The sequence below is a fragment of the Armigeres subalbatus genome, chromosome 2, assembly GCF_024139115.2.
Source record: "Armigeres subalbatus isolate Guangzhou_Male chromosome 2, GZ_Asu_2, whole genome shotgun sequence".
NCBI classification, from domain to species: Eukaryota; Metazoa; Arthropoda; class Insecta; order Diptera; family Culicidae; genus Armigeres; species Armigeres subalbatus.
Window position 1 is genome coordinate 205,334,601 of NC_085140.1, and position 12,272 is coordinate 205,346,872.

Below are 12,272 nucleotides of genomic sequence, written 5' to 3' on the forward strand. Positions count from 1 at the left end.
AGGCTACAGGAAGGTAAAGGGTAAGCCTGATTAATTCCGCAGAGAGGAGTTTGTTCGTTCCCTAGAATGTCGTTGCTGTGCTTTTATCGGACAGAAAAGGATTACTAGAGGCATTTTCTACAGAAGGAACTTTTAATAGAGTAAAATTTCTTTCAATGTTGTATTGAAGGTTTGTTTTGAAATCTGAGGACGGTGCCAGTGTTATCCAGGATTTCATTCCAAAGTGGACTTTTGACGGCGCAAAAAGATCCATTGTGATGCGGTTATAGTTTGTTATTTACATGATCGATTAGGAATATACACTGTAAGCCTTCTTCCACCATTACATTGCCCTTTTTTCAACCCAATTGAGTGCCATATTTGGATTAATCTGTGCGAGATTCGTTATGATCCTATCAAGAGAACCAGAAAACGTGTATCGATCGATCTAGCTGACACGGAAGTATTGACAGAATTCGGTAAGCTACTCCATGAACAATTTATTCAAGAAATGTGGGTATATTAGAGAGAGGAAGGTTCGAACCTTAGTATTGGATTGGATACGTGACATAATCAAACTTGGTTTTGAATTATAATGGAGTTATTTTCTACCAGAATAAAAAAAACACTCAAATAGGAAATTCAATATTATTATTTGCGTAATTAATTCATGTAAAGTTATAATAACTTCATTCTCGCGATCATATTCAACATATTTATTATTTTCGAATTAAAGAAACACTAAAATCTGACTCGCTATGAATGTAACTGCTTGTTCCTCTGCTGAAAGAAGAAAAGATTCACCAAGACGATATCGTGCTTCCAATGCTTCTATGTTTCTCTCTCAAAAGCTTCATTTGGGAATTCAAACTTTCAACTGTCTTTTCACACTGTTGAATGTGTTTCGCGAATGATTTCATCGTGGTATTCCTGCATTAACGTTAAGTGAGCCATTGAGAAATTTTGCCGGAACTTGTCTCACCGGTGGTAGCTCTTTCGCTTTCGTTTGATTAAATGGGATGGTGGACCTTCATTTACTAAGCTTTCATGTCGACACGGATCCGAAGAAGAAATTGAGTTAGCCCCACATCATCCAAGTAATATCTACCGCATGCCAATAAGCTCCATGCTTTTCCTGAAGCTTTTCAGCCAACAGACCGACCGTTCTGTTAGATGCAGCACCAGCTCTGTCAAGTGTTCCTCGGGTTCCAAAAAGAGTGTCCTTTACTGCTTTGTGAACCGCCTTTGCTATTCACGGACAATGAGTACACGTGCAACAGAAGATGTATCTCCTTGTTCCTCCAGTTCTGTAATATTGTTGTCGTAACTTTATCCAGAGTGTACGTCCCATGGCAGGATTTATCGTTGAATAATGCGAAGCGACCAAAATCTTCATCCGGTTGCAATTTGGCACCCCACGATGGCTGGGCCACTCCTAATATCTATATCGTACTTAAAACTATTTCACGTTTGAGAAACTGTTGGGACAATAGCCAACAGTTTTCATGAAATTCTTTTGGAGTATTCCCAGAAACTCCCCATTTACCTGCATCTTTCCTGAGCTTGCACCCTTGTTCCCTCGGACCGCAACGAGGAGCCACAACAACCGTACAAAACCATCAGGAAGTTTTGATTGGGCATAGCTACAATTTTCAGAGATATTCTCAATCGAATCAGCGTCAATACGGTCAGAGATTGAATTTATTTCTTCTGCGTTCCAGTTCTCGACAACATCTACATTACTGTATTCGTTGGATCAGCGAACTGGAAGATTTTTTTCCGTTTCCTGATCCACAGAGCCATGGGCGCGATTGACTTCTGCTTCCGTTTCATCTCCATCTCTGCTTTCCGTTTCTTCTCAGTGCGCATGTGTTAATAGATAGAAGAAGTTAGAAACTAGTAGCATAGCTGTTTTTGAACACTTACCTATACTGCCGCGATTTGCATAAGAGTCCCATGTCGATTGTTGACGATTTTGATTTTCTTTCAGAAATAAGCTAAAAATGAACTTATCTTTAAGATAAACTGATAAAATAATAGGAGATCGTCAGTTGCGTTCTAGCAAACATTCCGCTTGAGGCCCTTCCTGAATATTTTAACAACAGCCATCATAATTTTATTTCTGCATAATTGCAATATTTCCATTATCAGGCGACAGGTGGTGTTGCTGTGTGTTTGTATCAATGTAATATTGCATATACACTAGTGACATCTGCTGTCTTGATATCGTAAGCTTTCAATCACCTTCCACACACACGAGGTGGAGAACAGTCTTGAAGAAATTGAAAGTATACAGCTAGAATTTAGTATGGAGGTACAATGAAATCTCCCCTTTTATTGTTTAGAACTGTAAACAAGTCGTAAACAAAAATCTAAAATTATTTACAGGTTGCTTTTTGACCTGGGTTTGCTATTGATGCGATGCGTAAAGCACGAGAACGGATGATTTGTCCATACAAGGAAATTCATTTTTATTTTAAATGTTGTGGCGCCATCTCGTTCAAACAGCACCTTTTGTCTTTGCCTTATAGGCTTTGTTCTAGAAATTTGAAAATCAAACTCGCTTGTGTTGTCCTATCTTGCTATTTATTTACTGCTAACAGTCACATTCTATATTTTGATACACTTTCGCACAAAAACATCAAGTGTAATTATGGTTCATTTAATAGTTCCAAACCAATGTATACAGATGAAGAATATTAAACCAAATTTTTAGAAATATTGTTGGTTTTATCGATTTGATAGAATTTTAGAATTTCTCCATGTGAAAACGATTTGAAAAATTCAACCCAGCATATTTCCCAAGTTGAAGAAATCATTACATGGGACGCTTATGCGAATGAGGGGGCAGTATACGCGGTGTATGAAGGCTATTATCCCCTTTGAAGCTTGCTTATCCAAATCAATATCCGATATTGTTCGCAGAAACGCAAGTCGTCGTAAAATGACAAGCAAATATTTACGGCATGATCAAAACATTTTACAAAGAAACAATTGTTATAAAATATCAAAGCTACGCGGCAGCTTTTTATGATGAGGGATTCTGGATCGAGCGAATAATTTTCGCCCAGGAGTCTAACAAGGTGCAATTTACTCAATATAAAAGCTTTTAGCCTATTTTGATTGGTTTGTGTGGTCCTGACCGAGACCCATGACGCCTACTTGTTCCACATTCCTCCTCGGACAGATTCGGACGTGCTCATTTTCATTCGCAATTTATCTAAGCGAACTCGTTGAAGAGGTTTCGTTAGTAGATCGGCTAGCATATATTCCGCATTGTGCTCATCCATGGCGGCCTGCCACTGTTTCGCATCGGGATTTCGCGTGACACGGGTCGATATGAAGATTGTCGCGAGGGGAGCGCATTGATGTCATTTGTTTTGTCTGAATCTTGAAATAAATCTTCGACAGCGCTGGTTGCGAAAACTTGCGAAAAATATTCCATATCTGATTTACTTTCGGCTTCTCAGAATTGATTTTTTCATCACCGCCTTCTTGAACGAGTATTTTATTCTGCAGATATGGCCGCTCTACTGCGGCCATGACCTCTAGATCGTTATCCAGGTTACGAAGGTCTTCACTCGTTGTTGCTTGTGGTTCACCAATTGCCAATGTATCTGTGCTTTGTTTTCGGACACTTTACAGATAAATACGACATCACGGCTCTTGAACACAGTTCTCTTCGTGGGGTCGTACAGTCGGTATGTCTTTCGTGTTTTCTTCTAAGCCAATCAGGATTGCTTCCTTTGATTTCGCGTCCCACTTTTTTCGATTTTGTTTTTGAATGTATTGTCTTCGCACCGAAAACCTTTACATGTGACAAATCGGGTTTACGTCCGCTTCATGCTTCTTCTGGCGTTAGATTGTGTTCTTTGGTAGGTGAGCGATCTATAAAGTACTACCGCCTCCGCCTAGAATGACTTTGGCAGCTTTGCTTCGTGCAGCATTCAACGACCCTCGAGGATTGTGCCTATGGGTAAGAAAATCAATCTCTGAAAATTTCAGCTCAATCGTTGCTGCCATATGTTGGCGCATTTGATTTGAAGTTTGTATGGTGGTTTGTGCCAAAAATGCATAGGAAATAACTCCGTCACTATTTCTGTTCAGGAAATTCAAGGTTCGGAATTCTGTCGATTGAGTTCAGAATTGCAACAAAGGCAGTTGATATGTTAAAGATCAGTTTCACAGAACATTATACGTTAATTAAATAAACTTTCCTATAGTTTTCGACCGATCTATCAGAGATTAGGTTGTGCACTTTGGAATTTATTGATTGCCATGAAAAACATACAAACAAACATCAAAGATGTCTGCGATGTGTAGATTCGCGCGCGCTCAAACATATGTACAGGAACGCGTGCCACAGCACATATTTAAGCCACCTTTGATAACATGCCCACGTTTTTCATGACAGTCAATGTAACTCAAAAGCGTACAGCCCAACTCCTAATAAATCATCCGAAACTTTATAAAAAGTCATTTTAATCATCGTATAATGTTCCGTGGAATTGTTCTTTAACATATCAATTGCATTTGTTGAAATTCTGAGCTCAATCTGGCATACCGAACCAATTTTCTAAACGGACGGAGGTGTATTTTCCTATGCATTTTGGCTGAAATCCCCATACAAACTTCAAATCAACAGCCAGCTTATGCAACCAGCGATTGAGCTTTAAAAAATTCTTTGGTGAGATTGATTTTTCTCTCTTACCCAAAGGCACAATCCTGGGAGGTTCAGAATTCGACAACCTTTTTTCTCCCCATTCAAGGCTGGGCCACTCTACTGTGCACGTTTAGGTGGCCCATTCACCTATATGCCAGATATCCAAGTTTTCGGGTGGCGATGCGAATGATAGCGCTTTGCGATCTTCATGTCTCTGGAAGACAAACAAAACGTTCTTCATGTCATGAAGGCTGGTCGCGATTACTTCGCCGTCCGAGTCTGTCACCGTTACGTCTTGGATGGTGAACTTTACTTGGTGACCGCGACGTGCGATCTGACTTACCAAAAGAAGATTGTGCAACATCGTAGGAATAAGCTTTACGTTCTTCAAGACGATAGGATTGTTGGGCCAACATTCCGGCGTCAAACTAACTGAACAAGTAGCTACGATGTTCATCGCTCCTTCGTCGGCCGCAATGACTTACCGATCGATGCCCGGTCTTCAATCAGTAGGTTTTCTTCGTGAATTTGAATCAAAAATCCAGTTGTCGCCAGTCACACCACCATCCGTAGTAAGAACTGTACAGAAAGCGGTTCATTTCTTCGCCCTGTGCTCTTTTGCTGTGTGCCCGTACTTACTGCATCGCTTGCACTTTGATTCCTTTGGCTGTTCAGCTGACCTATCTTCGGTTGCGCCTTTTCTCAGCCTTGGAGGGTACGGTTTCCGTCCTACAAAAGCAATTTTAGTAGCTTGGTTTTGATGCTGTCCCCGGTGATAGCCAAACCTGAGTCCTCCAACGCCATTATCATCGGTTTGAAATCTCTGGAAGTCCTGTGAAAAGAAGACCCACTCTTCATTAATATCAAATCCTACTCCACGTAACTGGTGCTCGGTGCAAATTATTTGGTAGTTATCTACGTCACATGTTGCAAGGGTTGTGGTGATGAGCTTTTCTATACTTCCGTTTTTCGATAGCTGGCATCGATCCATCCGCATTCGGCACTGGCTTGACCCCTTCCCACAGATCTTCTAATTCCAGGAAAGTCTCTATGGCAAATTTCCAGGTTGACCACTTGACCACGACACTAACCTAACGGTCTCTATCAGTAACTCACGTAGAGGAGACGAGCACCCCGGCAACAACAATCGCGTTATGACCGTAATTACCTCTATGCTCAATGTAAGGAATCGTATGTTCCGAACAGTTCCTGAGCGGAGCGCCCATCTCTACACAGTACTAACACCTCTTCTATTCAAACCACGCGCTATCCTAGCCGTATCCGTTACCGATCAAATTACTGCAACGGTAGAATGATCTTTACGGAACTCATACTGGTTGCTTGATAAGCCGCCAGCATTACGTATAAACCGACAATCTGTTCAGGATCACCCTCTCCAACAACTTATCAGTTGGGTCGAGCAGACAGATTACCCTGTATGCCGAAGGGTCTTCCAACATGCCGTTTCCAACGGTCTGGAAAAAGTTTCCTTCATCCAGGCATCGTTGGTGGCAACTCTTGAACATATCCGGATTAGCAAGAATCTTGCACATAATGTACATATTCACATCAGAGTTGCAGAACATTGTAAAAGAAATCCAGAATATATGTAACCTGCTTGATGCGGCAGGCTACCAGTGCTCTGATTTATTCACGAATTATTTAACAGATTTAAATTTCTTCTTTACAGATGGCCCAACAGCAGATGCTGCAGCAGCAACAACAGCAACAGCAAATACATCAACAACAACAAATGCACCATCCCGCTCCGATTGCCGTTGCGCAACCACAGCAGACGCAGCACCAGCAGCAATTGCCCCAAACTCCAGCACACCATCAACCGAACCGTTTCAATGATTCCTTCCGGGCTACGATGGGGTCCGCTACGCCAGTTCAACAAATTCAAACCCCACAACTGATCGTGACCAAAGAAACCTCGAAGGTTGTGGCCGACCAGTCCGACTCCAAGAAGGAACCACCGGTCAAAATCGTAACTGGCTTCTTGGCTGTGTGTCACAGTTGTGGTTACACCGGGATCGATCACGCGAAATGTCAACGGTGCAAAAGGTTATTCACGGAGCCGCCTCGTAAAGTCCCGGAGCCGGACAAACCGTTGATATCGCCCCACCCTCCTCCGTTAGTGCCGACGGCATCGTCAACGCCTCTTCAAGGCAAAGTGATGTATTCGACGGAAAAACCGGTACCCGGAAGTGGAGAAAGAGAAACGTTGGTGGGAGTGAAAGGCGTGACATTGACGAAGAAGCCCTCATCATCGTCCCTGGGCAGCATGTTATCAATCCGGGGAATGGGCAGAGGAGGCAGTACGGGCAGTAGGGGTGGCCGCGGACGTGGAAGGAGTGGTTCGTCCAAGTATCAGGATGTGGAACCGGTAGTTTTCACCTTAAGCAGCGACGACGAAGATCATGAACCCAGTGATAAATCTAAGAATGGTAGCAAACTGGTGTCAGCTGCCCCTGAACAAAAGGTGAGTAATTTTGGGTGAACCGGATTAAGTATTGACTATATGAAATTTATTTGCATTCTGCAGGCACAGACTTCTATTGTGGCTGAGAAACAGTGGGAACCGTTGAAGTTTGAACCAGTGATCAAAGAAACCGATGGCATAGCAGGTAAGTCATTTCGAATATTTTGAGGGCAAATTAAGAGGGCAAATATGTAACTGTAATATTGAAGCTGGCTTTTCATCGATCGCCAGTTTGTATTGAAACATATTCATCATGATAATTAAACACTTAATGGCGCATTGCAAGTCGAACTATTCGACGGAGAATCCTGTCCCATTGTTTACTATTAAAAATTGGACAAATTGAACTATGGGCTCAAAAGTTATGGCCAAAATACTGTTTTCTATGCGCAAAACACGATAAAAAAGGCAGTACCCCATTTGGCATAATGCCATATTGCCGTTTGGCATAACGCCGTTTGGCATAATGGTCATTTGGCATAATAGTCATTTGGCATAATGGTCATTTGGCATAATGGTCATTTGGCATAATGGCCGTTTGGCATAATGGCAATTTGGCATAATTTGTATGCGGTGTCAAATGGAGGGCCGTTTGGCATAATAGTAATTTGTATGTGGTGTCAAATTGAGGCCGTTTATATAATAGCTATTTGGCATAATTTATTACTGTTCCAAATTACTTGTTAGGAATCTACTTTTCACCATCATCGGAGGTGAATTACTCCGATGATGTTAAGTAGACTTTAAAGCTCTAAAGATTATACGACAATTTGTGGTGTCATCTATTCCGCGGTAATCTATTTCGGTGATGTACCACATCGCAGATCATTAACATTGCGCAATATTCCATTCTACGTTTTTTATCATTCCGCAGTTAGAATTATTTTGCAGTGAATCATTTTGCCAAGCAACAATTTTGAGCAAATTCGGAGAATTCAAAGACATAAACAAATACATTTGGCCTTATACCGGGCAAATGCGAGCAGTTGGTAGAAGGCAAAATAACATATTTGGCTTATAACAAGCAAACACGTGCATCACGAAACGGCACATCACAAAATTGTTGATACAGTCAAACCTCCATGAGTTTATAAGTTAGGCGAATTCACTGGCTCAGGGAAAACACGAGAAGTGAAATATAAAAATCCTTTGAAAGCTTCCTGAGCAACAAAAAGTCAGGCAAAATGAAGGTGCAGAAAGAACTTGCTTCAGACCAAATTCGGTCACAGATGAATTGCAGTAATCTATGTAAAACATGTGCTCCTTAGGGTTTTTCAAGGGACCATCGCAGAAATCCATAACATATTTTATAATATGGCATAACTTGCTTCCATGACTCGATATCTAGTCATAGAACATCGCCTCTTGAAGGGTTCACTGCGGGATATAGCTGAAGATTATTCACTTCAACACCTTATCATTTTCATTTCCTATAATTTACCCTTCTTTGAAACGCGAGCAGTTCTTTGTTTATTTCAATTTATTCACTTTTTCTGTAATTTACCCTTTACTTTTATTGTAAATGGCCTTTATGCCAAACGGCCCCTTTAATTTGACACTGCATAGTAAATTATGCCAAATGGTCGTTAGATGCCAAACGGCCCCCAGGCGCTAAATGGCCTTCAATTTGACACCGCATACATATTATGCCATATGGCCATTATGCCAAATGGCCATTATGCCACACGGCGTTATGCCATATGGCATTATGCCAAACGGGGTACCGCCGATAAAAACACTCGCTAATATTTTTTGCTCGAGAAAGGCAACAACACCGCTAGGTGGATTAATCAGGGTGTTTTTTTAACTGTTTTAAAATACGTACTTGCTGTTATAGCCTACATTATCGAAGTATGTTTGTTTACCTGCCGATGATTGCTACAACGACTCAAATTGATAGTGTATGCCTATTGCGTCTAAGGGCAAATTTCTTCACCTCTGCTTAACTCTTAAGCGGTGCTTACTCATACGTTTAAACTTGGTTTAAGCACTAAGCGGAGGTGTAGTAGCGCTCGGCTTTGTCCCGCACAATCAAAGGACAATACGTGACGATCTTCAACCGGTAGGCACTGGATATTTTTGCATATTTCATAAACACTATTTATCACTAATAAAAAATACAACGTTCCTTCAAAGATTCCGAAGAGAATCCTCTAGTAATTCCGACGGGAATACATATTTCAGAAATTCCAATGGGAATCTTCTAGAAATTCCGAATGGAAACCTCCACGAATTCCGACGGTAATGTTCCAGGAGTTCCAACGGCATGTTCCAGAAATTCCGTCGGATCCTCCCATTTCAACGGGAATGTTTCAGGGATTTCGTAGGCAATATTCCAGGGATGTAGAAGCAAATTGTAGAAGGATCCCAAAGCAATCTGTCGAAAAATCCCGAAGCAAATAGTCGAGAATCCGAAGGAAATACTCCAGGGATGTTGAAGCAAATCGTTGAGGGATTCCGTAGCAAATCATCGAAGGATTTCGAAGCAGATCGTTGAATGATTCCGAAGTAAATCGTCGAGGTAGTCCAAAATAAATTATTGAGGAATTCCGAAGCAAACCGTCGAATGATTCCGAATCAATTCGTCGAGGTGTTCCGATCGTCGAGGGATTCCAAAGCAAATCGACGAGAGATTCTGAAGCAAATCCTCCATGGATTATGAAGGGTATCCTCCACAGATTCCCTCAACGAAACCGAAAAGATTCCAGTGTGAATTCCTTTGGATCCAGTTGGAATGCTTCGATGATTCTGAAAAGAATTATTCAGCGATCCTAATGAGTTTTTTTCTCGGATTATGTTGGCAATTCTCTCGGATTCTGAAGAGAATCCTTCTCGGACGCTGAAGGGAATTGTGGAGATTATCATGCTGCTAGGCAAGCAAAAGTCTGCTGGAAAGTCAGCGTCACTTCAGTACGTGATGGTTGACCACTAGAGTGATTCAAATTTTGACTTTTTTGCTCCCCTATGCTTAAACGATGACATTTACTATTTTAATAATCGTCCTAAATTTTTAGCTAATTTGGATGTAATTTGACTGAGCACAAGCCGTTTTGAAGCTTGTATGAAAATTACTATGAAAACAGTAACTTTTGTGAAAACCCGTTCCTCATCACGCCCATTAAGCTCTTAAAGCAGGGGTATAGCAAAAGTCAAAATCATCGAAGCAAACATAAAATACCAGGGGGGTAATATGTGGTGCATCGTGCCTCCTCTGCATGTAGTATGAAGCAAATGTGGAACAACAATCCCACAATTTTTTCTTGTTAGTCAGCAGTAGTAGTAGGTTAACCAACATCCTACAAAGATTCCAGTTCGAAAATGTTACACTTTGCCAAGCAAGGGTGGTGCCCAGGTCAAATTGCCTCTTCCTAAGCGGCGAGGCCCGGATAATACATCTTGTGTAGGCTTGATTTGTTCGTGGATGACAGGCCTGTTCCCCCTGTAAAATACATACCTAAATATGTTTACTCTTTATTCGTTGACTTGGCATATTTATGACTTAAAACATTTATTCCTTCTGAGTCGTGTAGTGCACCTGCCGCACAGGCCAAAAAAAAAACGAGTCGTTTACAGGAGTTAACCCCGTTGAAACCTCATGGAAAAGGTCAACTGAATTAAGCGTGCACAAACCGAGAAAGCCAGAATGCCCAAAACTGTCAAAATTTCCAAAAATGTCAAATTCATGTAGCCTACGGTGCATCTGTGTGGGGTTGACAGCCGCGCTATATCCCTGTCTTGAAGTGTATGGATACGTTACCAGCGTAGGAAATTTAACAAGGGAAAATATCGTCGTTGTTGCTAAATGATTTGATGCTGGCAACAAAAAATATTAGGAAAATACTGAATTGTGAGAAATTCAATTTAACACGTAAAAGAATAACATCAATATCAATAAAGAGCATTTCTGTTTTCTTTATAATTTGTCAATAAAAAGTCAGACTGCTTCGCAAACAACAACTGACTTTCAGCTTAGGATCTGCTCTATGATGGTGATGCGTTAAATATATTCAACAAATTCTGGCCAAGCTTCTGTACGAAACGATCCTTTATATAAGTGGAAATTCTCATAGTATTTTTCATATAACCTTCAAATGGCACGTGCACAATCAAATTACATCCAAATCAGCTAAAATTTTGGGAGGACTATTAAAATAGCAAAAAACAATCGTTTAAGCACAGGGAGCGAAAAAGTCATAATTTGAATCACTCTAATGACCACATTGCTGGTGAAGTAAGTACCACGATTGCTTTGATTGATAGTTTGGTGGCTTTCCGTTGTTCATATTCATAAGCCCCCTCCCACCTAGCCCTCCCTTATCTATGCCAATTCTTATATTTTCGTAGTTAAGTTGATTAAAAGTACCAGCCTAGCGTACTGAGAGTCGTGGGTTCGAGCTCCACCAAAGGATAGTGGTAACCTGCAACAATATCTTCAATTGTATTTTTATTGTAAAACAATTCAATATTTTATTTTTGAATTACACGTAAAAAAAATCTAATGTTATTTATTATTAAGATGTCTATTAGTTTTTTTTTTGCCAAAGCAGGTGCTCATTGATGTGTACATACAATGAAACGAGGAAATGAAACCAGAATTCTTTTATGTCAAACCTAGATGTCTTCTAGATATGGATAATGGAATTGGGCTGAAAGCCTCTCAAATAAAGATGATGGAAAGCAACACCTACTCTTCGGAAGGTTTCTGAGACCATGGAAATCTCCGAAAAATAGCTAATAGGATTTCGTTGCAGCTTGTGGATTCCTAATAAAAATGCTTGATCGATATTATCTTGAAAATGACTCAAGTTTTGTCTAAAAATGGGTTTTGTTGTCGACCGTAGTCGAGTGTGGGTAATTATATTTAATTACAGGCAGACAACTCTCTCTCTCTGGTCATTAGTTACTAACATTTTGATTATATCACATGTTACTGGTGATATGACGCTGGACTGGAGAACTATTTTAGATTAATGAACAGTATTTAGTCCTAAATCAGAATAAGGATTAAGGAAAGATTGACATAAATAATATAAAAAAGTACGATGCCATAAAAGGATCAGGTTGTGTAACAATAGAAAAATAAACAATTCAATTTACTACACTTTAAACACCTGGTCAAGGTACAAGTCTCAAGAACTGAAAATA

General features: G+C 40.5%; 1 protein-coding gene across 6 annotated transcripts in view; it reads left to right on the forward strand.

The window, feature by feature from the left end:
* LOC134211542 (uncharacterized) overlaps positions 1 to 12,272 on the forward strand; it is a 39,968-nt gene that overhangs the window by 9,847 nt on the left and 17,849 nt on the right. For all 6 annotated transcript variants that reach the window (XM_062688482.1, XM_062688486.1, XM_062688487.1 and 3 more), the window contains 2 exons: positions 6,333 to 7,127; positions 7,191 to 7,272. In XM_062688482.1, coding sequence (XP_062544466.1) covers positions 6,333 to 7,127; positions 7,191 to 7,272 — 877 coding nt within the window. The remainder of the gene's footprint in view (positions 1 to 6,332; positions 7,128 to 7,190; positions 7,273 to 12,272) is intronic.